Source organism: Mirounga angustirostris, unplaced genomic scaffold (genome assembly GCF_029215605.1).
Source record: "Mirounga angustirostris isolate CCGP_5_RB_7025 unplaced genomic scaffold, mMirAng1.0.hap1 SCAF_13, whole genome shotgun sequence".
Taxonomy (NCBI): Eukaryota; Metazoa; Chordata; class Mammalia; order Carnivora; family Phocidae; genus Mirounga; species Mirounga angustirostris.
Window position 1 is genome coordinate 61,606,772 of NW_026991721.1, and position 26,502 is coordinate 61,633,273.

A 26,502-nucleotide genomic window follows, 5' to 3' on the forward strand; every position below is an offset into this window, starting at 1 on the left:
ACAATTCATTTAATTGTGCTAGGTAGTTGTACCTTGATACCACTCTGAGCCTTAGCTTTTCCTTCTGCAAAACTATGAACAATACTATCTTCTTTGTAGGAGTTAGCATAGTCCCTGGTTTACAGGAGATGCTTCCCTCCAATTGAGCCAGGATATGTATGCCTTTCTGCAACCTCTACCTACTGCAAATGCTTGCCTTCTGATGCCAGAAAGAACACTTTCCATGACAGCTCTGAAGACAATAATCATGTTATCATTGCCCTTTTCTAGATGCTCCACAAATTGTATATACATGTCTCTATCTTATGAATGACAACTACCTACAGAGTGCTTAATACTTTTTTTAACACCACATGAGCTTTATTTGTACAATCTGTAAGATTTCTAGATCTGTCAGGATCCTTAATACTTTTATACCCCTTAACTAAAACACCAACATCATCTTCACATAAACTTTTGTTAATCCAAGCTCTCCCCTCACTGTGCAAGAGCAATAGATTTTTAAAAAATGAAAGTCAGGATTATTTTTTAACTCTTTTAAAACTTAATTTTCTTTATTTCATTCTATGAAGATGATCATGAATCTTGATTCAGTCACTCATTGTTTAAGAGTCAGGTTGGGTAAGTCTTTTTAAATTTTAATATATTTTTTAAAATTTTAAATATTTTATTTTAGGGGTGCCTGGGTGGCTCAGTTGTTGAGCATCTGCCTTCGGCTCAGGTCATGATCCCAGGATCCTGGGATTGAGCCCCACATCAGGCTCCTTGCTCAGCAGGAAGCCTGCTTCTCCCTCTCCCACTCCCCCTGCTTCTGTTCCCTCTCTCTGTCAAATAAATAAATAAAATCTAAAAAAAAAAAATTTTTTTTTAAATTTTAAATATTTTTAAAAAGAGTTTGAGAGAGAGAGAGAGAAAGAGATTGCATGTGTGCACAAGTGGGGGGAGGGGCAGAGGGAGAAGCAGACTCCTCACTGAGTGTGGCGCCCGATGCTGGGCTGGATCCCTGGACGCTGAGATCATGACCTGAGCTGAAGTCAGATGCTTAACTGAGCCACCCAGGAGCCCCTAATTTTTTATATTTAGAATAAATGGACAAAACTAAGACAGAAAATCTTTTGAGGTAGAATGGTAGTATCATCTAAGTAGCAGTGGAACTGTAATTCTAGACTGTGATAACTAACCACTGTCATAGCTAAAGAATGTTTCCTGTTGACTCTTCAATCTTACTGTTTCAATATTAAAATATTAATACTTAAAAAGTAAGTTTCTATCATCTGTAAAATGCATTTATTTGAAATGTCATTTAGACAATGGCCTTAACTATATATTAGGGCTCATTCAATAATACTCCCCCTTCCGAAACTTGTGCTATTTGTTTGAACTAAATAAATATGTCCCTTTCTAGAAAAATATTCTCTTACACACTGCTGACCCACCATAAAAGACTGTTCTCATATACTGTTAAATCTTTAAGGGACTACCATAGCCAACCACTTTACATTTGATACTATGTATCATCACATCTGTTTTATAGACTACAAAACCAAGCTCAGAGAGGTTCACTAATATGCCCAAGGACATACAGCCAGTAAGAGATTGCTGAAGGACTAGTAGCAATGGAAGAAATGAGGACCTCAAAGCCTTGTGTTCAGAGGACCCTATGAGAGAAACACTGATGTAATTAGGCTGTGCCTGGGTTCCCTCACCTTCCAGGGGCCCTGACACAGAGACTGTCAGACAAGCACACAGAGGGGAAGATTTCACTTTATTGTTACATCAATCTCACAGATAAACCCGACACAGCCAGAAACACTGAGCAGGTAAAAGTGCCAATGTAGAGGCCTGGCAACAGAAGGAGGAAAGAATCCAGGTCCATCTCCTCCATGTTTCCAGCCTGGAAAGGTATTTCTATTACACAAAAGTCAGGGCAGCTGATACAATAAGTGATCCATTCTACAGACACTTTGAGCTAAGGAATAGAAAATCTTACCAGGTGGGGTCTGTGCAGGGCAAGGAAATAGAAAAGTCAGAAAACATTTTTCCTCATATAACTCAGGCATAGATATACCAAATAACAAAAACAGTATTTTTCAAACTTCCTGTATTTGAGATGGACATCTAATAAGGAATGAGAGGGGTACTAATTCTACAGGGTTACTTCCTGCTACTGCCTGCCTTCAGAACACGTGTGGGTAGACACTTTCTTCCCACATCCTGAATCAGAGGTGCCAGAGAGAATTTTCTAGGATTCTGGGAAGAACTAACTTTACCTTTTCATCTTGCCAGCCCCTGAAAAGTAAATCAGGTACTCCCTCATGAATATCAAGGAGATATGGGCTATCAGAATAATCAGCTTGGTAGCATTTAAAGATTAATGAAGCTCAAGACTTCCCATAGTTGTCTTTAGACATTTTTAGGTACCTCTATCAAGCCTGAGGTTTAAAGTACAATTATTTGGCTAGGGAATTCAAATGATCTGACTGCACTGAGATCATGATACCCTAAGCTCAGATCACCCCAACTATCTCTATTCCAAAACTGGCAAGTCAGTGACTGATTCTCAGAACCCAGAAAGATCACTAAAGGCCATCTGATCATCCCTCTGATGCCACAGAATCCTGAACTCAAAGGGCCAGAATTAGTCACATCTTTCCAACACCTAAGAATTCCTGGCCTCACCTGGTCCACAGGGAATCCAAATAAGGATAAGCCAGGCCAAGGAACTTCCAACATGCCTCACCTGTGGCCAAGAGTCAAGGCTTGGAGTGGAATTTTCAACCTGGGGAGGAAGGGGTGAAGTATTTCAACTCAGTCTTAGGATAAGGAGCAGGCCAAAGTGGCGCCATGATAGGTAGAGGAGGAGAGTGGAGAGGCCTCAATGGAAAGGCACAGATCCCCCCCTGCCCTGCCCAGGCAAAAATGGGGTGAATCTGGAGGGGGCACTGAAGGCTGATAAGGAGGTCTGGGGGTGACCCAGACCCAGCTGCCTAGCTGTTCAAATGAGGGTCACTAAGTTCCTGGTCTTTAGGGAACTTCTGTAAGTCTAAAAACATTCAGAGTTCCAAAGAGTTATTTGATAGACGCAGTAGCTGAACACTTGACAAGATTGTTGGTGGGACCTGGCAAAATTCAAAGTGGGATCCATTAAGTGCTCTGGAAACTACTGCTATGAACCAAGGGTAGACTTGGAAATCTCTTAAAAAGATATTCACAGCTGATTATTTTTCTGACTTCTCCATGCACTTCTATGACCAAATTGAAAGGGAAATTTCAGTACAGGTATCTGTGTGCCTAAACTGACACTCCAACAAAAAAGCTTTGAGACACCCCTGTGACCTCCAACATTTTGAGAAGGGTCGGCAGACATTGGGCAGCCAGAAAAAGTTGTCCTTAACACTGTCAGCTCTTGCCCTGCCTCTTTCCTTGAAGCAGAACAAGGCTGAAGAGTTTCCCAACCTTCAGTTCCCTGTCTGGAAACTTCATTCCTGAACTCCACCCCAGAAAGGTTTCCACAGGTAGGACTTCCCACCAAATGATTCTACCCAGTACTTCCTTCTATTCTGGATGTGCTTGGATTTTTTTCATCTCCTTTCCCTATTTCTGACCCCAGCTCCTTGAGTCCGTGGCAGACAAGTAACAGTCTGGCCAGAAATACTGACTAGATCTTGAGGGTATCAATGTCTAATAATGATCCCCAGATTATTTACCAAAGCCTTCAATTCCATCTCAGAAAGTGATTAATGTTCTTCTGTCTGTGGTTCCTTCCCTCTCCTCCTCTCCAAGAATTTCAAAGTGAGAGGTCATCTCACTCATTTTTGTGCCCTCAGCTTTTAGGCACCAAAATAAGGTCCTAAATGTGACAATTTGGGGCAGAGACTTTTAGTGGACTTAGCACATGGGAGAAAGGGCTACCCAGATCCTCCTGGCATCCATCCCCAAAGCAGATTTTTCCCCTACCTTGCCTTTTTAAAGCCCCTACCTCTTCATCCTCCTCTCAAGGCCTGAAGACAAAAGAGGCAGCATGGGAGAATGAACATAGCCTTGGCTTGTCAAGTCTGAGTTCTAGGTTCCTTGGCCACTGACTTAGTATAACAGCTTAGACAATTCATTTGCCTCTCTGGACCTATAAATGAAAAAGTTGGACTAGATGATCTCTCTGGGCTCTTTCAGATAAACTTATTTTTGAGAAATCAATGAATGAATTAGAAGAAATTCTAATTCTGAGACATAGGTATCTTGCACCTCTTGGGAACAACTGAAAGGAGGAAAAGGTCAGGTTCCTGTTTATCATACATTTTAGCTATAGGAAGAGAAGCAAGTGTATCTATGGAGAAACAGAACCTGGCAGCCCCTATACTTGACTAATAAAAGCAAATTCCTGAAAGAAGCAGAGAAGTAGGCCACAGGTGAGACCTGGCAGTGTCAAAAGGTCTATAAATTAAGTGATCAGAGGAGTAAAAAACAATGGCTATAACCAGATAAGGTCTCTAAGCACGGACTAAAGTCTAGAGAGGACTGGGTGGGAAGGAGCCCCTGGAGCTTCTATTAGAGGGAAGGACTTGGTCCACAGCAAGTTGCTACTGCATTTGGTTCAAACCCAGTTTTCTCAATCTGTCAACCTGGTATGTGTGCGTACGTGCAGACATGCTGCAGTCTGTAGTTATGCTTCTGAAGTGCTGAAATGAGAAAGAAATAGAAGAAATGATACCAAATCCAAAGAAGTTAGGTTGAAGGCAAGTACAATTTTAGTTTAAAAGCTACTTACTTTCCCCCACCACTCCGTGCAGTATCGTCACTACTTATTCTGGAATGTGGGCTAGAGAGTTTTTTAGGATGGTGAACTCTAGGGGTTGGGGATGGGTGTACTTGTGGTAAGACTGAAGGACAAAGGCAGGACACAACCCAATATCCTGTGTGAGAACCCCTCCACTTAATGACAAATGGATTTTACTTGACCTGACCTATTTGGGCACTTACTTGTCTTCATTCAAGGAAATTGTCTCCACAAAAGGGATTTCTTCCTTGTCTGTCTTCCCCATGATCAGCCGGTGCTTATCCAAATTTATGATGCACTAAAAACAAAGGAGAACCACTGGTCACTGTCCATGATCCCACTGTCAATGGTCCATGTAAGAGGACCCCTGCCTCAGAGAGTAAGAATCAAAGGGAAAGTAGAATCAATCCTACCTTAAGGGATCGGAGAGTCTGGAGACCAAGGGACAAGTTTTTCTCATTGTCCTCTAAAAAAAAAAAAATTAAGATCCGACTATTGCTATGCTGGTTTAGAAGTCAGCCTTATCACCATTGGGTTCCATCTAATCTTCCATCCATCCATCCATCCAATAAACATCTGTTGAGCATCTATTATATTAAGTAATTTCCCCAGATCATTATAGTTAAAAGGTAATAGAGCCAAGATTCAAACCTAGGTAGGTCTTTTAAACTCGAAAGGACAAAGGCCTTTAGATAAAACCCAGGAACCTTGAGTAGTCTAGAGTAGAGTACAAAAGGGGAAATATAGGAGTGAGGGGAAGTTATCAAGTGATTTATGGTGAAGGAGTAAAGGGATCTCGCCCTCTACCTCCAACTAGCTCAGGGAAAGCTCTCAGGAGCCACTTTCACTGGCACACAAAAATGTTTCTTACCCCTTACATTTTTTTTTATCCTGAATTACACACTCCTTTTTCTTAGTGATTCTCAACATGTCTTGAATCTGGTACTTTGGAGAGTAAAAATTGGGACAAGTCTATAGACAGAAAAATGGAAACCTGGGATTTTGAAGAAGTCAATATTTACAGGCATGAGATCTTATGAGGGTTTGGTGGATAGGGAGGGGGTTTACAATAGGGGTCCATAGGTCCAGTTCTCAATTCTACTCACCAACCACAGCTGCTGGACAGTCCAGGCGGAGGGAGCCCAGTGTGATCACCAGGTGCTCAATCTGGCCCACTACTTTCAGATGCCGGGGTAGAGAAAGCTTCTCTCCTTCATGCTTGTGAGATCTGACATGCTCCTTGAGTCTGCACCGGAGAGGGAGATATCAGAATCCCCTTGGCAGAGGTTTCTGATGGAATCTGATAATGTCTACCTTATGACCCCCATTGGTCTTTTCTGGGGATTTCCTGGGATTAATTTACCAAAAAATGTGCTAGCCAGCCTATACTTGTTTCAGAACTTTGTCCTACATATGCCAGGGGATATAAAAAACCGAAAGATTCAGCTCCTATTCTCCAAAAGCTATGTCACTATCTGTACTGGTGAAAAACGAAAGTTGATACACTCAGAAAATCCTATTCTGCATCCTAACATCCCTATCTATATGCAAGGCAATTTAGTTAACATGTCTTTTTACCCCTCTGTGGGTAAAAGATGTCAAAAAGGGCAGGAGTTTGTCCTAATTTTATAAGATGCTTTTTGTTCAGTGTCTAATTTTCTCTTTGCCTTTTCTATTTCAGTTTATCCTCATCAGTTAGTCTTCAGCTATAACATTAATAGAGGCTGGTACTTATTTGGTAAGTGCATTGATATTGATATTGATATCAGCAAGGAATATCATGGGGAAAGTCTTTATTAATTTAACTTGTCTCTGCAGGGGAGGAAGGAAAGGAACAGCGCCCAGGTTTCACTCAGTTATATAAGCAGATTGGAACAGCCAGCACCCAAGCTATCATGGGTTGGTGGATAAAAACTTAATTATGGACTTTCTGTGCCAATATTTCTGCTTTACTCCATTTCCTCTCTTTTGGTGTTACAGCTCATCCAAAAGAAAAATAATTGCAGTTTTACAGATGGTTATTAATTCCTCTGGAACCATGGCAGACTGCTGCCTAATTATGCCCCAGGACATTATTAGTCTTTCTGGAACCATCATGTTGCACTTTATCTCATCTCTTCACCACATAAAAAAGCTCAGGATTCTTCCCACAAGAGCACTTGTGTCCCGGACTCCTCCCACAAGCCTAAATAGCAATGTACAAAACCTGCAGAGCCAGCCTCAAAGAGTCACAGCAGTGGTGAGGGGTGAGGACAGGGTAGAAACAAGAAGGAACAGATCAGGTAGCAGAGGTCACCAATTATACAATCAAGCCTTGTTCAAGTCCTACCTAAGAGTATGAACATCTTGAAAGCAGCTTAGAATGAACCATTATATCTACCATAGTGATTGTTTCAATACAGAGATTAAGCTAGGGAACGATTTGTTGTTCTTAGGGCTAGAAAAGTGGAAAAGGAGATTGGGTGGATCCTTCCAATTCTGGGCTAGACCTTAGGGCTCATCTACTACTTAGGAGGGAAGAGAAGGAAGAAGACATGAAAGTACCAATTGACTGAAAAGGAGGAGAGATACAAAATGGCTTTCTCTGACTAAAAGAGGAAGAACTCAAGTCTAGCTGTTAAAGAACCAAAGACATTCAATATATGAGGCATCTGCCTCACACCCAATCCCCAGCAGGGGCAGCAGTAAGATTTGATTTTACATGTTCTTTACAGAGAGGAAAGGCACTAAGAAACTATTGGTCAATCAAACCTATAATGGTTTAGGCCCAGCAGCAATAAAAGTCCTATTCTTTTTTTTTTTTTTTAAGATTTTATTTATTTATTCGACAGATAGAGATACAGTGAGAGAGGGAACACGAGCAGGGGGAGCAGGAGAGGGAGAAGCAGGCTTCCCGCGGAGCTGGGAGCCCACTGCGGGGCTCAATCCCAGGACCCTAGGATCATGACCTGAGCCAAAGGCAAACGCTTAACGAATGAGCCACCCAGGCGCCCCAATAGCAGTCCTATTCTAAGTTCTGACTGATGCATCTTGGGACAGGCATTGTGGCCTCCAGAAGGACCCTGAGTAAGCTAAGAGCAATCACATCCCTGCTTTTACTCATCTGGGATATACCAACAGGACTACTGCTCCTTCTAATTTGTTGTCTTTGCAGGGCATATATCAGGATCAGGGCATGGCTAACTATGAGCCAAGGATCTCACGCTCTCTCATTCCAGAGCCCAAAGGTCTTCGCTCAGAACTTAATAGGTGGGAGTTAATGGAAAACCTGATGCTTTCCTGGCTTGCTGATTTCTCCCAGGTGCCTGAGAATTCAGCTGATATTTGAACTCTGCATACTTCTCTTGGAACCTTGGTAGAGACCCTCACCATCTCTAACCCCAAAATAGATTCGGGCAAAGAGTGCACCATAAGCACCTGACTCCCACCCAGCACAAGTGGCTACTTACCCCAGTCTATCCACACAGGCTGAAGAGATGAGATTGTATTGACAGCCTGTGTCAACCAAGGCTTTCAAATCCTTTCCAGCACACTGTGGAAAGGAAACATACTGTTCAGCAGGAGCCAGAGAAGCAAAAGGGAAGGGAGCAAGCAGCAGATGTCATATGAAAGGCAGGGCTGGAGAGCATCTCACAATTATGGGTTGGTAATGTCTCATCTTTAACCACTGCTGAGTCTCCTTTTAGGAGCCTTTTTTCCTGCTGAATCTAGGGCTGACAGAGGATCCCTAAGGATTTTCAGTATTTAATTCTATATACTAAGTAGCTCTTAATTGTGCATGTGTGTGTGTGTGTGTGTATCACACACCCTTTTGCAAATCTGATGAAAGCTTTTGTCCTTTCTCCCATAAAGATGCACATGCATAAAAATACTACTTGTACTTCCTGTAAAACTCACTTATGAATTCTATGATAAGACCCATGCTCTATACACTTTGTAGGAGAGGGCCCCACTATGGGAATCACAATGGGCCCACATCCTACTCTCCAGAAAACCCTGGAAAAACTATTCTCAGAACATTACCTGGCAAGAAACCAAAATCATGTCATCATCGTCAGACTTCTTTAGTCCCTCAGACTTAGCCTGATTCAGTTTGTTGGTCTTGGAGGCCCAAGGGACACGACTACTTCGAAGTTTAGACAGGTTGGTTTCCATGAGGCGCCTCTGCAGAATGTTATGAGGTTGCTTGAGGAATAGAAAGCAGAAGATTCTTAGTGACAGGTCATTTCCCCCTTCTCCCATTGTCCCTGAGGTACCACAGAAATAATAAAGAAGCCTCACATAACTGAGCTCTACCTTTGCTTTTTATTTATTTTTCCTTCAAGCAGAGACTTCATTGGTATTATGAGAGCAGGTACTATATAAATCAATTTGTAATAGGCCACCTTGAATGAATGAAAAATCAAGGTGAGACACTGAAAAATGTGGCTAGGGCCAGTGAATATTCTATGGCTAAAGAGAACTGAGGGACCCCTAGGATTTGGATTACCTAGGCCTGCTGTCTTTCCTCCCCTTACAAGGGTATTTCAGGAGAAAAGTGACCCTAGTTTATATGGAATAAATGTATCCTCCCAGGTAACTTATAGAAGAGGCAGTTCGTTCTCACAGGCCAAAGAAACCTACCCAGTACTGGCTGTCAGAAGCTCTGCCTACTTCTATTTCAAGTTTTACTCCCTTACAGTCTCATCTTTTGGACCTAGTCTGCATATACCTTGGTGGCCTGACTCTCCTGTGGGCTGAGTAACCCATGGGGTGGTTGGGGTGGGGAGAGAGAAATTCATACCTGCCGAGCAATCCTCTCAGGAGACATTCTTTGGAACCTGGCAGAACCCACAGGAATAATCCTTACTAACATCCTCTGGACCTCAAGAAGCATAATGCAACTCTTGCCATATTCTTGTTATCCATTCTCCCTCTCTCTGATGGGCCAAAAAGTGGGAGTATAAAAGGGGCAGAGACTTACCAAGAAACAGGAGACTTAATTAGACCTTATATCTATGTCAGGATACCTAATGTTGGGAGGCAGAATGAGGAATGTGAATTCAAGTCTGCTCTTTGACAGAACTTAGAGAGTTCATAGGGCAGCCATATCCATGCTCTGCTCTTTTTACCCAAAATGGCCTCTAGAAAATGTTACCTCATGATAAGGACTTATTTGACCTAAGGAATTTCTATACACAAGCATCTTCTTCTCAGTTTATAATAATATTTAAAATCTCTCAAAGGAAAGACTCCAAGTTTCTATGTAACACTTAACCAGATGCCTCTCAATTTTAGGGGTAAGAAAATCACTCTTAGAAGCTCAGAGCTTAGAATTTTCCCAGGAAAGGGGGCAGAACTGGGTAAGGTCTTCATTATCTACCACCTTACAATTTCTGAGGAAGAATGGAGTCAGAGCCATGACTCACTGTAACCCTGGTGAGGTGAAGAAATGGATTCCCAAAATACACAGATTCTTGGCAAAGCAGATTCTAAATTAGCATCCTTGGGAAAAGGAGAGAGAGAGAGGCACTTAAAAGAAAATGAGAGCTTCTTAACTTGATAAGGAGCTAGAGGAAGTGCTAACTCTGTCAGATTTTCTTGGAGAATGATTTGCCCCTCAAAAGAAACAAATTCTTCATTCTTATCTCTCTCACTAATAAGCCTGGATTCCTAGCTCAAGTCATATTAAAGCAGGGTGTTTCCTTCTGTCAAGTCCATGCTCCACAGAACCAACTGAATTTGTACAACTGTAAGCTGAATTTGTAGAACTGAAGATTAGAAAGGACTTCAAAGGCTAATAAATGAAAGCCCTCCTCACTGAAAATTTGGGGCTTTCTTTCTATACCAGTCTTGCTGAACATGGCTTTAGCTTACTACTCCTAATCTTTCAAAGGAGTCTAATCATCACTGGACAGATGAGGCAAATGAGGAAAAATCCGAAATTATTTTCCTTGAAGTCATCGCTCTTCTGAATTTTCCTCCTTCTCTAGTGAACCCCTCCTCCTCAGGTTATAAAACATACTTAAAGTTCTCATATATTGGGGAAAAAACACAAAGCCTCAGACCCTGCCTCCTCAGCTCTATATCCTCCTCTAATTACACCCTTGTCTTTAATGGTCTATTTTTAAAGAAGCCAAAAATTTCCTGATATCCTTCACTGAGATTACTTCTGATCCCACAACGTCAATAAAATCTCCTAATTTCCAAATCTGGTAGATATTTTTCAGCCTTCATTTTCCTTGACTTCTCTAGGGCATTTGACCCTGCTGACAATTCCTGTATTTGTTCTTTTCTTTAGTAAACAAAAAAGTTTCAAACATAATACATGCTCAGTGAAAAAATTCAGGTATCACTGAAGTATATAAAATCAAAAGGGAAAGCCTCCCAACCTCTCAACCTTTTCTCAGTCCCACTCCCTTCAAATAACCGCCCTTAAATTTAGAAGTATATCCTTCCAAAACTTTTAGTACAAACATATACAAAAATACAATCGTATACTATAACACTGTTCTAAAATTTTCTATTTTTGTTTATATACAAAAGACTTTTCTATGTCAGTACCTATAATTCTCTTTGTCCATTTTTACAACTAAAAGTATTGATAGTATAGTTCAGGAGTTGAAAATTCACAGCTGATAAACCCATATGAACCTCAGGAATATTTTTCTGTGGTCATTTTATTATGCCTACGTATTTTCAATGAGTGTAACTGCACATTTACCTCTGCTCCCAACCAAAATTTCACTAAAATCATAATCATGGAATAAGGCCTAGACACAAAAGAGCAAAGAACAATAAAGGAAACAACAATAGCAAAAAAGGAGAGACAAAATTTTGGAATCTGAGAAGCAAACAGAAAAGCAGTAACTGACCTAAGAGTAAAAAAAGCTAAGTGCTTCACACCATTCCATTTCACACAATGCTAGAGTGGCAGACACTGTCAGTTGTTTACCAAAATCCATGTTCTCCTATTCTTCTTACTGTATAAATACGCAGATTATGCTTCCCAGCCTTCTTTGCAGTTAGGCATGGCCAGAGGACCGAGTTCTAGCAAACAGAATGTGAGAAGTGGCATATATCACTCTTAGACCTGACCCATAAAAATGTCCTGTGCACACTCTTCCATTCTTTTCCTCTTCTAACTGGTTAGAATGGAGATGACCCTTGGGGTAACCTTCTCAGAGGTCACGTGTTGAAGACGGAAGAGTCACTGTCAGCCTGGGTCCCTAAGTGAACACATGGAAGAGGGCTGTCTTGCTGACCTTTCTACTAGTACTGTTACTTAAGAAAAATAAACTATCATGTTTGAGCTATTACATATTTTGTGGTCTAGCTGTAAAAGCAATTTTCCTATTCAAACTAAAACTCTGAAAAGGCTGAGGAGTTAGAGGTATGAGAACTTCTATGGCTAGAGGGTGGGAAATAGATTAGTATAAAGCCTGCATAAAACTCTCACTTGACCCAGACAACTGGGAAGTATGCCAAAAGTTTATTCTTTTTGAAATAGTAACTCAAAAGACTCTGGTTGGTTAATAGTTTGTCTAAGCTTAGAAATTATGTACTGTCAGATTTCTAGAACAGCTAAGGATGAGGATAGAGTGCCATACTAAGCCAGAGCTGAAGGATATGGGTTTAAGGATTCAAAAACCCACATAGATCCTCATATAATGAAAGAAAAAAAGATCCACAACAAGATTTCACATCACTATGAATTTCTGGAATATTATGAGTGACAGAGATTCCAAAAGCTTCCAAGGAGAAAAATATGATCCAAATACAAAGGATTAGGAACCAGAATGGCATAGGACAATTCAATGGTAATAATGGAAGCTAAAAGACAATGAAATAATACTTTTTAAAAATCTGACAGTGCATAATTCCTTAACCTAGCCAAACTATAAATCAAGACTCAGGAAAGTTAATTCCCAATCATCCCCAAGAAGCTACTGAAGGATATGCTCCACCGAAATGAGGGAAACCAATGAACAAAGAAAAAATCATAGGGTTCAAGAATAAAGGATCCAATACAGAAGAGAGGCAAAGGACATTCTGAGAATGGCCCTGAAGGAAAAGTCTAGGATATAGGATGTGTAGCAGGCCTTGAGAGCAATATACATGTATTTTTTATAAAAATATTAAATGAAAAAATATACCCCATATATTAGGAAAGTGTTCAGCCACAAGAAAAACCAACTTACAATGGCTTAAATGGAGGTGTATTTTTTTCTCATATAACAAGAAGTCGGAGGTAGGCAGATGCTGGCAATAATTCAGCAGTTTAACAATTTCAGGGCTACTGTCTCTGTACTCTCGGATATCCCCTCATGGTCATATGATGGGTGCCCCAGCTCCAGGTATTACATCTACATGTAGGAGGAAGGAGGAAGGGACTATGTGCCATCTATCCCTTTTATCAGGAAAGCAAAAGCTTTCCCAGAAATTCCCTCAGTATTTTTCCTGTATCTTTCTTGGTCAGAATTCTCATGGCCAGTCTTAACTAAAAAGGGGGTTGGGTGAGAATCCAGCTTTTCTAATGTCTATAGAGGAGTCAGGCAGGTCGAAAAGGGCTGAGAATGCGTGATGATTTAGCTATCCAACAGTGTTGGCCAAATCATGCAAAGACCAAAATGTGTGTGTGTGTGTGTGTGTGTGTACATACAATGTAACTTAGGCAGGTATAATGCCAGTTCACCCTATTTCTTACCTCTTTCTTGGCACCCATTTTCTTACATCTGCCCTACTTTCTGCATTTTATTTTCAAGTTTTTATTTAAATTCTAGTTACTGAACATATATGGTAAAATTGGTTTCAGGTGTAGAATTTAGTGATTTATCATTTACATATAACACCCAGTGTTCATCACAACAGGTACCCTCCTTAATACCTATCACCCATTTAACCCACTACTTTCTGCATTTTAAAACAGCACATCCTCTGCAGACATTTGAGTTTGTGGTACAAATGTACCTCAATTTAACTACTAATGGACATTTAGATTGTTTCCACATGTCTGTGATTAGAAACAATGCTACAGTAAAACTCAACATTCCATTTTTCTTGATACTCTCCTCCACTGGCTTCTAAAACCACCTTTCTGTCTAATTGCCACCTCTTTTACTGGTTCCTTTGCCTCTGCTCATTTCTTAAATCATCACTCGGTCTTTGGTCCTTTTCTCATTGTACATATCCTTTCAAGGCAAGCTTATCTACTTTCATTGCATAAATTGCTACCTTTATGATGATGACTCTATCTCAGGCCCAGAACTCACTTTTGAGACACATAGATCCAACTGCCACTTTGAACTTTCTACTTAGACATTCCACAGGTACTTTCATACTTAACTTGTCCCACTGATCTTTCCCACAAAACCTGCACTTTCTCCCTTATTCCCTATCTTGGTGAATGAAACTCTGCCTCTTTTTTTTTTTTTTAAAGATTTTATTTATTTATTTGACAGAGAGAGACACAGCGAGAGAGGGAACACAAGCAGGGGGAGTGGGAGAGGGAGAAGCAGGCCTCCTGCGGAGCAGGGAGCCCGATGTGGGGCTCGATCCCAGGACCCTGGGATCACGACCCGAGCCGAAGGCAGACACCTAACCGACTGAGCCACCCAGGCACCCCGAAACTCTGCCTCTTTAACACCTTATATTTCTCTCTCCATTTCTACCATTATTGCTAAATTCAAGCATTCTCCTAAAAGATTACTTTCATGGTCTCCTTACCCTACAGTGGTTCTCTTGCCAGCTATATCGAACACAAAATCTTCAATTTAACATTTAAGATCTTCCACTAACTACCTCTCATCTTCCTTCCCAATCTTATCTTTATTCCTCCATGAAGTCTTTCTATTTTCTTTTTTTTTTTTTAAGATTTTATTTATTTGACAGAGAGAGAGCATGCGCACAAGCGGGGGAGAGGCAGAGGGAGAAGCAGGTTCCCCGCTGAGCAGGGAGCCTGAAGTCTATCTACATTCAGCAAAATGACCAGTTGTCACATACTACCTTGGGCAAATCGCTAATCTGGCTAGGCATTACTTTTCTCAAGCCTCGCTTTCTTCATCAGTAATAAAATAAGTTTGAGCTCCAAAGCCCTGTTCACTTTTTAACATTCTGGATCATTCCCCTTCCACCAACTTGTAAAATGGCACCACCATACACCCATCCATTCTTTTTTTTTTTTTAATAAGATTTTATTTATTTGTCAGAGAGAGAGCAAGCACAAGCAGGGGGAGCGGCAGGCAGAGGGAGCAGGCTCCCTGCTGAGCAGGAAGCCCAATGCGGTACTCGATCCCAGGACCCTGGGTTCATGACCAGAGCTGAAGGCAGACGTTTAACCAACTGAGCCACCAACGCGTCCCAACACCCATCCATTCTTGATTCTTTTCTTTCCCTAACCCTCCCTCCCAAAGTACCGCTGTTGCTTCCTCTAAAACATATCTAGAATTGATCTACTTCTCCTCATCTTTACCTCCAGTCTGATCGAAGACACCATCACTTTTATTCTTGTATACTTACAGAAAAGTTTCAAGTTTGTTAGACCTTAAAAATACAATGTAGGGACACCTGGGTGGCCCAGTTGGTTAAGCGTCTGTCTTCAGCTCAGGTCATGAACCCAGGGTTCTGGGATCGAATTACATGGCGTCGGGCTCCCTGCTGGTCGGGGAGCCTGCTTCTCTCTCTCAAATAAATAAATAAAATCTTTAAAAAAATGCAATGTAACTTTTCCTCTAAGTTTTATTTTAAATAATGCAATTTTTAAAAAAAATTTAAAAATTTTGAGGTATAATTATTTTAAAAATTTTTAAAGATTGAGGTACAATTACATTATACATACATTATATTAGTTACAGGTATATGACATAATGATTTCATATTTATACACACTGCAAAATGTTCACCACAATAAGTCTAGTTAACATCCACAACCATACATAGTTACAAATTTTTTTTCTTTTAATGAGGACTTTTAAGATCTACCCTCTTAGCAACTTTCAAATATGCAGTACACTATAATTAACTATAGTCATCGTGCTGTGCATGATATCCCTATGACTTATTTTTTATAACTAGAAGTTTGTACAATTTGACCACCTTCATCCATTTCACCCCCCTGCCCTCCAGCAACCACCAATCTGTTCTCTGTATCTATGAGCTTGGTTGTTTCGTTTTTGTTTTGTTTGTTTTTTGTTTTGTTTGTTTTGTTTTGTTTTTTAGATTCCACATATAAATGATATTTGTCTTTCTCTGATTTATTTCACTTAGCATAATACCCTCATGGTCATCCATGTTGTCACAAATGGCAAGATTTAATTCTTTTTATGGCTGAATATATATGTATATGGCTGAACATATATATATTTTTTTTCTTTGTCCATTCATCCACAGATGGACACCTAGGTTGCCTCCATATATGTATATTTCTTGGCTCATCATTTCTTATCTGAACTACAAAGAACTCCTAACTTGTTTTCTGCCTCTTTTCACCCTTCTTCCAATTCATTCTCTACATAGCAACCAGGGTGAGTTTTTAAAAATATAAGTTAGCTAATACGTTCCCTTACTCAAAGCCCTTCAATGGTTTCCTGTTGTTCTTTGAACAAAATTCAAACTTCTTACCATGGTCTATATGGTTCTGCATCATCTGATCCCTCTCCATTTCTCCAACCTCTATCTATATACCATATACATGCCACACTCCCTTTATTCATCCACACCTCCTTGCTCAAAAACTTTCCCATTCCAATGCCTTTGCACTTGTTATTCCCTCTGTCTGAAATGTTCTCCCACTAACACTTCAAATAGTTAGCTTGCTCTCATCTTTCAAGTCTCAGCTCAAATGTCACTTTATCAAAGATATCCTCCCTGCCTATACTATTTAAAGTGGGTACCCCACCACTTTAGTTATTAACATGTCCCACTATTTCTTTCATAGTAATTATAAATTATTTTCCTTATTTACTTGTTTACTATATCACTCCCCCACTAGATTGTTAATTCCACATGGGCAGGGACCTTAACTGTCTTTGATCACAGCTATATCCTTAGCTCTTGATATAGTACCAATCGAACAAATCTCTACTCTTTACTTCTTCAAAAAGCCTTTCTTGATTAACATCATCTAGTTCATTCTTTCAGAATCCCTTCAATACTTACACATTATGTAATCTGTACTACTTACTTTCCCACTCCTTGACTATTGTTTTGTAAATTTACTTAAGTAGTTTATCTTTATGTTCACTGAAATACTGGCTTTCTAAGAACTGTCTTCTATTTTCCTGATGTCCTTCAAAATACACATTAGTAATTAGCTAGAAAGGTGCAATAGGCACTCTGGTAACCTTTGGGACATAATTCTCAAGTCATCCTCCTGACATGGATCTTGCTTTATGCTTTACCTCAACAAGGTAACTACTAACCTAAGCAGTCCCTGGTTCTCTACTGTTCCTGAAATGTGGCTGCTAAACCCTAACCAGGGTTTATGCATCTAAACCTTAGCAGCAAATTCAAATGTGCTGCCTTCATTATCATCAGGAGTTTCTGAAGGAAATGGGCTCTGTGGGCAGTGCTGTATTCTGGGTAGAAATAGCTGAGGTTCCTCAATCTGGCACCCAATATGCTTAAATAACTCTTCTAATCAGGCTGTGGCGTGGGAAGAAAAGTGAGGTGAGAGGAAGTAGATTATACTGTGAGAATGCCACAAAATCATGATTTGAGCAAGAACTTCTAAGGCCACTTTCTCAATCCCTTTACCCAGACTGAATCAAACTAACGGGATTTTGTGGTCCACAGAATAGACCAGACTGGGAAATAGGGGAAATGACATAAGTCTACCTTCTTTGTAGCATTTACTCCCAGAGGAGAAACCCAAGGTTTCTAGCTAGCAATAGAACCACAGCCAGAACCACTTAGGAATAGGGGTTAGCAAATACAGTCCACAAGCCAAATCCAGCCTGATGCCTATTTTTACAAATAAAGGTTTATTGAAACACAATCAACCCCACTCATTTACTGTCTGTGGCTGCTTTTGCGCTACGATAGCAGAGCTGAGTAGTTGAAATAGAGACGGTTTGGACTGAAGAGCTGTAAATAGTTACTCTCTGGTCCTTTACAGAAAAAGTTTGCCAACCCTTGCTTCGAGTAGCGTTTAAAATATATGCTTTGCAGAATTAGACCTATAAATACATAGAACAAACTGATGGTTGCCAGAGGGAAGGGGGTGGGAGGGGTGAACAAAATGGGTGAAGGGAAGTGGAAGATACAGGCTTCCAGTTATGGAATGAATATGTCATGGGAAGAAAAGGCAAAAAATGATACTGTAATAGCACTGTATGGTGACAAACGTAGCTACACTTGTGGTGAGCACAGCATAACGTATAGAGAAGTTAAATCACTATGTTGTACACCTGATACCAATGTAACAATAGTGTCAACTATATTCAAATAAAAAATTAAAATTAAATAAATAAAAATAAAAATAAACTGTTGAGAGAAAAATCCCACCAACCTCAAAATCTGTACCTGCCAAATTACCCTTCAAAAGTGAAGAAATAAAGACTGTCTCAGAAAAACAAAAATTGAGGAAATTTGTTGCTAGTGATGTGCCTTGCAAGAAATATTAGAGAAGTTTTTGTAGAAAGAAGGAAAATGATATAAGTCAGAAACCTGGATCTCTATAAAGACAGGAAGACCTCTGTAAAATCAGTAAGTGAAACTAAAATAAAATCTTCCCTTCTTACCCTTTTTTTCTCTTCTTCTTATTCTTAATCAGTTTTTTCAAAATTATTATTAATACAGCGATAATATATTTGATTACATATGCTTTTATATAATACTTTTATACAGTATATGCTAATATATTCTTCTGTATAGGTGAAATGAAATTAATAACAGCAATGACACAAGGGGTAGGAGAAAGGAATTAGGATTAGTTTGTTATTATAAAATGTTGAGGAAGGTCATGGAAAAGACATGACCACTAGTTGATCCATGAGTTGGGACTGTACCATCCGAGACTCTTACCCCCACCCCTGTCCTTGGAATGTGAGTTCTATTTGGCTTTCCCACTCCCAGAGACTGCTCCAAGAACACAGCCTTGAGATAGTGCTATGGTGTTGAGAACACCTGCATGATATGCGTAAGTGAACCTAGTCAAGGCCTCCCAATAAAATTTTATTTTATTTTATTTTATTTTTTTTTAAGATTTTATTTGCCACAGAGAGACAGCAAGAGAGGGAACACAAGCAGGGGGAGTGGGAGAGGGAGAAGCAGGCTTCCCGCGGAGCAGGGAGCCCGATGCGGGGCTCCATCCCAGGACCCTGGGATCATGACCTGAGCCGAAGGCAGACGCTTAACGACTGAGCCACCCAGGTGCCCCTCCCAATAAACTTTTAAAATTTGGTGGGCAGGTGCAGGGATCTACTTATCTTAGTGATGCCCAAGACAAGCCATAGGTAAATTCCCTTTGCTTATTAAACCTGCCACCTACCAATAAATTAAATTAAATTAAATTAAAATAAAATAAGATAAAAACAAAAAAATAAAATATATGCTTTAGAGTCAAAGTCGAGTTCAAGTTAGTAAGACCTTTGTAGGGCATTGGTGAGGATTAAATGAGATGTCCATATGGAGCATTTAACACTGTGTCAGGTATACAGTAAACACTCAAATGTTGCTAAGTATATGTTTGTGTATATACTTATTTAAAATTCTCACGCTCAGCCTAAAATTGAAGCTGATTACCATTCACCTTTTTTTCCTAAAAGGGCATGAAATCATCCTATTCCATTTTAGTCCTTATTTAAAGTTTGTAGATAAACATGGACTCCTGATTGACTCTCATTTCAAGTCTAATACATATGTCTATCAGGTCTTAGAAATCTAAAAGAGCACCATTATCTGTGCCTTCTCTTCTTTGTGTACTAGTTGAATATACAACATGTGATCCATTCTACCCCATGGAAACATAGACAAGTTGTCTCTGGGTTTACAGTTGCTCAAAAACACATGAGGATCTATCTAAGGCAGGCTGTCATATTGCCCTAGACCTTCTGTGTGACCCCCTGACATGTTATTTCAAAAGAGAAGAGCCTTATTCCTGATTGTTATCTGCTTTGTGGATTGGTCTGAGACAGTGGTTTCTCAGGTGCCCATGGTGGACTGCATTTTTGATAGGAAGGATTCACACACAGTCAGGGATTGGACCAGATAAACTGTAAAATTCTTACTCTGAGGTTCTATAGGGCACACTCTGGCAGCAGCCTCCTCTCCATAACATCTCATAGTCGTTGACTCACCATAAAATGATGAAACTGTAATCAAATGTTGATCTCCATCACTATTGTCACATCAGGCCAGAGTAATCACTTCTTCCACTGAACTCCTCTAGTGCTTATTGACTGTAACACCTTGGCAACAACTAACATAGACTTCCTGGTGGTGTTATTTATCTTCTTGTGGAACTGTCTACTCAACAGCTACACTCAATTCACTAAGAGATATTCCAAACTTAACTCATTCAAAAATCAAATTCCTGATTCTTATTCCTTATCCCCAATCTGCTCTTCCTGTAGTCTTACCCATTTCAATAAATGGCAACTTTATTCTTCCAATTGATAGATCAAAAACCTTAAGGTCATTTCTGACTACTCTTTCTTTCAGATCCTTAATCCAATCTATCAACTAAACTTGTCAGCTCTACCTTCAAAATGTATCCAGGATCTGATCTTTCTTTGTCCCTTTCACTGCTATCACACTGCTCTGAACCACCTTCATCTTTCACCTGGATTACCATACAACAGGCTCCTAATCAGTCTCCCTGCTTCTACTCTTGCCCCTCTTCAGCCTAATCCACACAGTAGTCTGAGTAATCTTTTTATAAAATAAGTCATGTCTTATTTTAGAGTCTTCTACTGGTTTCCCATAACAGATTAAAGACCAAATATCTGTACAATGACCTGTAAGGTCCTGAGTTGTCTGGCCTCCCACTACTCCTCTGATGTTATCTCCTATCACCACCTTGCTCATTTTGCTCTGGCCACGATGACTTTACAGTTTTTCAATCACATCAAGTACACTGACACTTCAGGCCTCTGCACTTTCTGTTCCTTCTGTCTAGAACATTCTTTCCCAAGATATTTTGCTCTCTCACTTCCTTCAGTATCTCCTAAAATGTAATCTTATCAGAGAGGCCTTCCCTGACCACCTTTTTATAAAGTACAAGTTCCCACTCCACCCTACCCTGGCATTGTACTCTCTATTCCCCTTACCCTAGTTCATCTTCTCCATAGCACTTATTGCTACTTGATATATTATATATTTACTTGTTTTTATTTTCTGCCTTCTCCCCTTGCAACAATACAAGTTCCATTAGGACAGAAACTCCATTTTGGTTCACTATCATATCTTTAATGCCTAGAGTACTGACTGACATGTAATAAGCATTCAATAAATATCTGTGGAATAAATTAATTAATCTATCCTGTCCGTCCCCCTAATCTATATAAACTTCTTATAGAAAGAAACTTTGCTATCTTCTTTGTGGTCTGAGCACCTAGCACTGTGTCCTGAACACAGCAAGTGTTCAAATAATGTTTCCTATAATTAGGACACAATCACGGCTCTGGAAATCTTCAGTTTGCACCAGATCCTGGTATTATAATGGTATTTCATGCTCCTCTTCTAAAGCTCCAAAGTTCTCTGATTCAAAACCTGTAGCATTATGGATGTCTTATGGCATTCTGATCAGGTAGATCAGATACTCAGAGTACAGAGCTAGTCATCTCATGGTCAGTTTGTTTTGCTGTGTTCCATCATCCTTGCTCTGGCCTCCATTTCTAATTCTAGTGAGTTTTTCTTTTTTTTTTTTTAATAGATTTTTTTAAAAAAGATTTATTTATTTATTTATTTATTTATTTATTTGATTATTTAATTGACAGAGAAAGACACAGCGAGAGAGGGAACACAAGCAGGGGGAGTGGGAGAGGGAGAAGCAGGCTTCCTGCCGAGCAGGGAGCCCCATGCGGGGCTCGATCCCAGGACCCCGGGATCACGACCTGAGCCGAAGGCAGATGCTCAATGACTGAGCCACCCAGGCGCCCCTCTAGTGAGTTTTTCTAAAGCATTTGGCTATAAGCAGAATCAATCACAGACAGGAAAGAAAAACACTCTCTCTATTGCTGGACAACTAAGGATATGGCCTGATGGTCAGTAATATTATCATACAGGAAAGACAGCATATATTACCCCATGACAGGACTGGTTTGTTTTTTGTTTTTTGGGGACAGGACTGTTTTTGTTTTTGTTTTTTAATAGCAAAAATACCACTTTTCACTTCTGCAAAACCTTTTCAATAATACTGTTCAGTATTTACGAGGTAAAGATAAAACCAGGAAGTGAGGCTCTCATGTTGCTGGTGGGATATAAATTGACCCAATTCTATAGGAAAGTAGTTTGGCAATGTTTCCAAAGTGATGGGGCTGTTTTTAAAAATCAGAAGTCCCTACCTCAATGAAAAGAACATTTATGAAACTGGTAGCTAAGACAAAAGAAATTACAAGAGGCAAAACTCCAAGAGTGGAGATTTTTTTCCTCCAGCTTCATCAACTTTAAAAAAATAATAAATCACATAGAATATTACTCGTATCTCTAATTTTGGTTTTTAATCTAACACAGAAAAAAGCCATCACGAAATGAAAAGATAAACAAAATAAGACAATATAGAATATAAAATAAGAAATAAGATTACTATCCTCACTAGACTTTGTAGCAGCCAACTACACACAAACAGGAATAGGACAAATGCACCCCTCTAGGGTAAACAGAAGAAGACCACATCTGATTGCCTATGGGTGCTCTTTGCTAATCCAAAAAAAAAAGTTGGCAGACTGGTATCAAATAGTGAATGTTACGGAAACAGCATGGTAAAAGTAGATAATTCACAAACCCAGGAGTATAATTCTAATATAGGTTACTAAAGTAAAGAAAACAACCCGCAGTCTCCTCCACTGGCACAAACCCCAGACTCAATTAAAACTAATTTGTCCTCTATTTCTGTACCATCAGCAACAACAAACACCTAATTTGTCCTTTCCCCCTGTCTCCCTCTGGTACCATCCACTCTATTTTCCCTCTTCTATTTAGTTTGTACTACAGACCTATTCAATCAGTTTTGGCATCCTCAGAATTTCAATTCAGTGAGAGGAAACTGAGTCAACACTGGTCTATACCACCAGATGTATCCATGAAATGAAGCAGTAGGGTACTTAAAAGGTTATTTCTGAGATTGTACTGATGCAGCAACATCAGTTCTAAGAGAGCTTAATCATGCCACCTCACCCCAGTACTCACAACTTTCCTTTCCCTACCTCAATCTGCCTTGGTTTCTGTGACCTGTTCTAGCTCTTCTGTGCAATCATTTGCACATTAAGGGTGTGAGAACAGTGAGAAAGGGATATCAAGTCCATGGCAATGGTGTGGATGGAGGTGGGGGGGAGAGAAAGTGTGAACCCTAATTCAGGGTCTCACAGTAAACTGCTGTGCATCATTATCTATGGCAGTAACTTGCTTCTTAAGGATGCTTCCTCATTCCAGCCTACTGGCTATGTTTTATGTTATAAGCTCCCGTGTGGCTCAACTGCCACAGACCGGAGTCCGAAAAGCAGATGGAATTCTTCTTACACAGGATGAAGTAATCTAAGGAGTGCTAAGCAGAAGGATGGAGTGGTAGTTTCTCAGGGCCAGGGCACTCTGACAGCCCAGGACAACCAAATATCAATCATTTTTTAAATCCAGCATATGGGGAAGAAAAACATTCCACATTTTACTTCTTTCCCTAAATACTCCCTCTTTATTCATTCCTGAGGCTTCTAGGAACTATGATTATTTTGGGCTGAAGGTAAGAAAACTGAGACCTGGTTTGCTAAATGAATCTAGACTGCTTTAAATTGAAAGAAGGGAAGAAAGAGAGTTCTCTTTTCTAGGAATGTACTTCAGTCACTCACCACTCTGAGCATAAATTAGATTGACTATCCTGTGGCTTTTGCAGGAAGACTACCTTTGGAAAACAAAACAAAACAGCAAAATAACTGGATAGCCATCCCCTGCTCAAAAATAACTAAAATTATTTTTTATCACAATGGAGGAGGGCAAACCTGATATTAGTATCTGTGTGTCATTAGAGATGTTTAAAAAAAAAGGAAGTGGATTCAGAAGTTCTTCATAGTCATCTGGGGCTTGAAATGGCAATTTCAGTGGACCAAGTGACACCTTTCCTTCCCTGCCAAGTTAAATACTCTAAAATCTCAAAAAAAAAAAAAATACTGAAAAAATTGTACAGAGCACCTACCTCATTTAAAAGACATTTAACTAATGCTTCACAAGTTATTGCCCAGATGAATAAAGTGATTGTGAAATTCAAGAAAACTACAAGAAGACTCCAGATAGGGGCACCTGGGTGGCTCAGGTGGTTAAGCAGCTGCCTCTTAATTTCAGCTCAGGTCATGATCTCAAGGTCCTGGAATGGAGCCTGTGTTGGGCTCCATGCTCAGCAGGGACTTCGCTTGAGGATTCTCTCTCTCTCCCTCTGTCCCTCCGCCCCCCCCCCCCCCGCTCTTGTGCTCTGTCTCTCTCTCTCTCTCTCTCTCTCAAATAAATACATCTTTAAAGAAAAGAAAAAGAAAAGAAAACTTCAGATAAAACCACAAAGCTAAACATATATTTGACCCAGTACCACTACAGTGACTAAAGGATGACAGTCAAATACAGTTCTTTAAACTAGTGACCCTGAGCCACCCATCCCCCTCCTGTAGAGGACAGCATGGTCTTTGAACCCAGACCTCCAGTCTTGGAGTTTCTCCTTCTTAAGGTGAAGAACGACCCTGCCAGAAAAAAGCCTGCGCCAGCTCCAGCTCCAGACGTTAGCTGGTCAGTGGGATGGGGCAGCCTGGCTCCCTCTCTCTAGCCACTCTTTGCGAGCGGGGGTAGAGTAGGGGGAGAGATGAGATTGATGAACAGATGTCTGGGGTTCAAGAAACCTTCACATTCGACCCTTTCTCTCTCTCCCCCCTCAGGAGGGAAGGTTAAGGCAGACAAGCCCAAAATCAAACGGAGAAGTAGATTTTGCATAGGGGGAAATGGATTTAACAAAATCATATGGGTATGATGACTGCCAAGAAACACCCCCCCCTCCTTCCCACTTCTTCCTCTCCTTCCCACACCCATTAGGAGTCACCTCTGTCTGGGTCACTGGACCGGCCAAGCAGCCTGGCCAGGCGAGGCTCAGTCATGCAATCAAACTCGGTACTACGAGTAAGAATAACGGGAAGGAAAGGCGATCAGAGGGCCAGACGGCAGGGCAGGGTCTCCTGCTCGAGAGGACAGAGGCACGAAGGGAAGAGGCAGAGCGGAAGACAGCCGAGCTGGTAAAGCTACGACGGAATCCCAGGGAAAGCGAAGCAGGGAGATGCTGGATGGAGAGGAATTCAAAACAGCACTAGCGAGACAGCGGACAGCGGCAGGAGGGGGCGGGAGCAGGGGCCTGGCCGGTGACTCAGTGAAAGCGGCCAAGGGCCGGCCCCGGGAGCCGCACGGCGCGAAGGTGACCGGCCGCCGCGCGCGGGCATCCCGAGGCGGGCGCGGCCGCGGGGGCTCACCGTGTCCTTGGACGAGCCCAGCTTCTTGAGGCCGTCCAAGGGCAGCAGGTCGGCGGAGTCCTTATGAATGAACTGCACGGCCTGTTTCATCCGGCGCTGCTGCCGCAGCGACGCCGCCTCCCGCATGTCCGTCTCCTTGCGGCCGCCCTCGCTGAGGAGCCCTGAGTAAAACATCGCTGAAGCGCCCGCGGCCCAGGGTCCCTGGCCGCTCCCCGCGCGCCGGCCGCCCTCAGCCTCGAGCTCCTCCAGCTCCGCGAGAGCCGCGCGCCGAGCATTTTATAGCCGAGTGTGACGTCACGGGGAGCAGCCAGTGCGCGCGCGGAGGGGCGGGGCCAGCACAGCGCCCCCACCCAGCGCGCGGCTCCCCAGCGTTCGCGGCCGCTGTGGGTCTCCGCGCCGCCTCCGTGAAGGGAAGGACCCACGAGGAGGGGTGACGCTGGCTGGACTGACTCAGAGCGCCGAGCGTCTACCAGGACCGCTTTACCCAACCGCCCTCTCCCGTTGTGGGTGCCCTGCATCCCCTGAGCCGGCATAGGGTGTGGGTGGCCCCACGGTGGAGCAGCCTCTCCCACCCCAGCCGCCGCCGCCGACTCACGCTCACCTGGCCACGCCGTGGCCGACCCCGGGATCACCGCCAGCTGCGCCATGCTCCAAATCCCTCCCTCCGCGCAGTTGCTCGGCTGCGCAAACTTCCACCTCCGCGCCCCTCCGGGAGCCCCAACGTCCACAGCGCACTTCAGAGTTGGGAAGGCTCAGGATTTCTGCAACTTCAGGTCGGTTCCCACCCACCAGACCATGTGACTGGGGAGGGGGCAGCCCCTGAGGGCGGGCTGGAGCCGGCTTTCCGGGGACCCCACCACCACTACCACCACCACTGCCCTGGCTCTTGGCACCCTCTGTCCGGGAGGCCCTGCATCCGCCCTTCGACCGGGGCCGCAGGGGCGGCTGGAAACCGGCGGGTCAGCCTAGGGCTGAGGAGTGGCGATGGTCCCCGCCTCCGTGTGACTACACAGGGGTGCGTGCCCCACACCTGCTCTTCGGAACACCGGGCAGAAAAGCAACTTTTTCAAAGCCAAAAACTCGGGGTTACCGTTGGGG

General features: G+C 41.8%; 1 protein-coding gene across 2 annotated transcripts; it reads right to left on the bottom strand.

The window, feature by feature from the left end:
- Positions 1-1,422: 1,422 nt before the first annotated feature.
- On the bottom strand, positions 1,423-26,263 carry NRIP3 (nuclear receptor interacting protein 3). 2 transcript variants are annotated; one of them, XM_064577084.1, is made up of 8 exons: positions 26,006-26,263; positions 25,405-25,565; positions 8,798-8,959; positions 8,224-8,306; positions 5,881-6,020; positions 5,188-5,240; positions 4,978-5,072; positions 1,423-4,676 (listed from the first exon to the last, which is right to left on the bottom strand). In XM_064577084.1, exons 1-8 carry the CDS (start codon positions 26,049-26,051, stop codon positions 4,661-4,663), a joined length of 756 nt encoding a protein of 251 aa, XP_064433154.1. In that variant the 5' UTR covers positions 26,052-26,263; the 3' UTR covers positions 1,423-4,660. The 2 variants fall into 2 exon arrangements, with proteins under 2 accessions (XP_064433154.1, XP_045750137.1); XM_045894181.2 differs by lacking the exon at positions 26,006-26,263 and having other exon boundaries at positions 25,405-25,666.
- Positions 26,264-26,502: the final 239 nt, after the last annotated feature.

Bases quoted from the DNA above. Each gene is read 5' to 3' on its own strand.
- NRIP3 (XM_064577084.1), bottom strand. From the start codon at position 26,051: ATGGCGCAGCTGGCGGTGATCCCGGGGTCGGCCACGGCGTGGCCAG. The intron at 25,566-26,005 runs GTGAGCGTGAGT...TGTTTTACTCAG, and splicing joins GTCGGCCACGGCGTGGCCAG to GGCTCCTCAGCGAGGGCGGC. The intron at 5,241-5,880 runs GTGAGTAGAATT...TTTTTTTTTTAG, and splicing joins CTGTCCAGCAGCTGTGGTTG to AGGACAATGAGAAAAACTTG.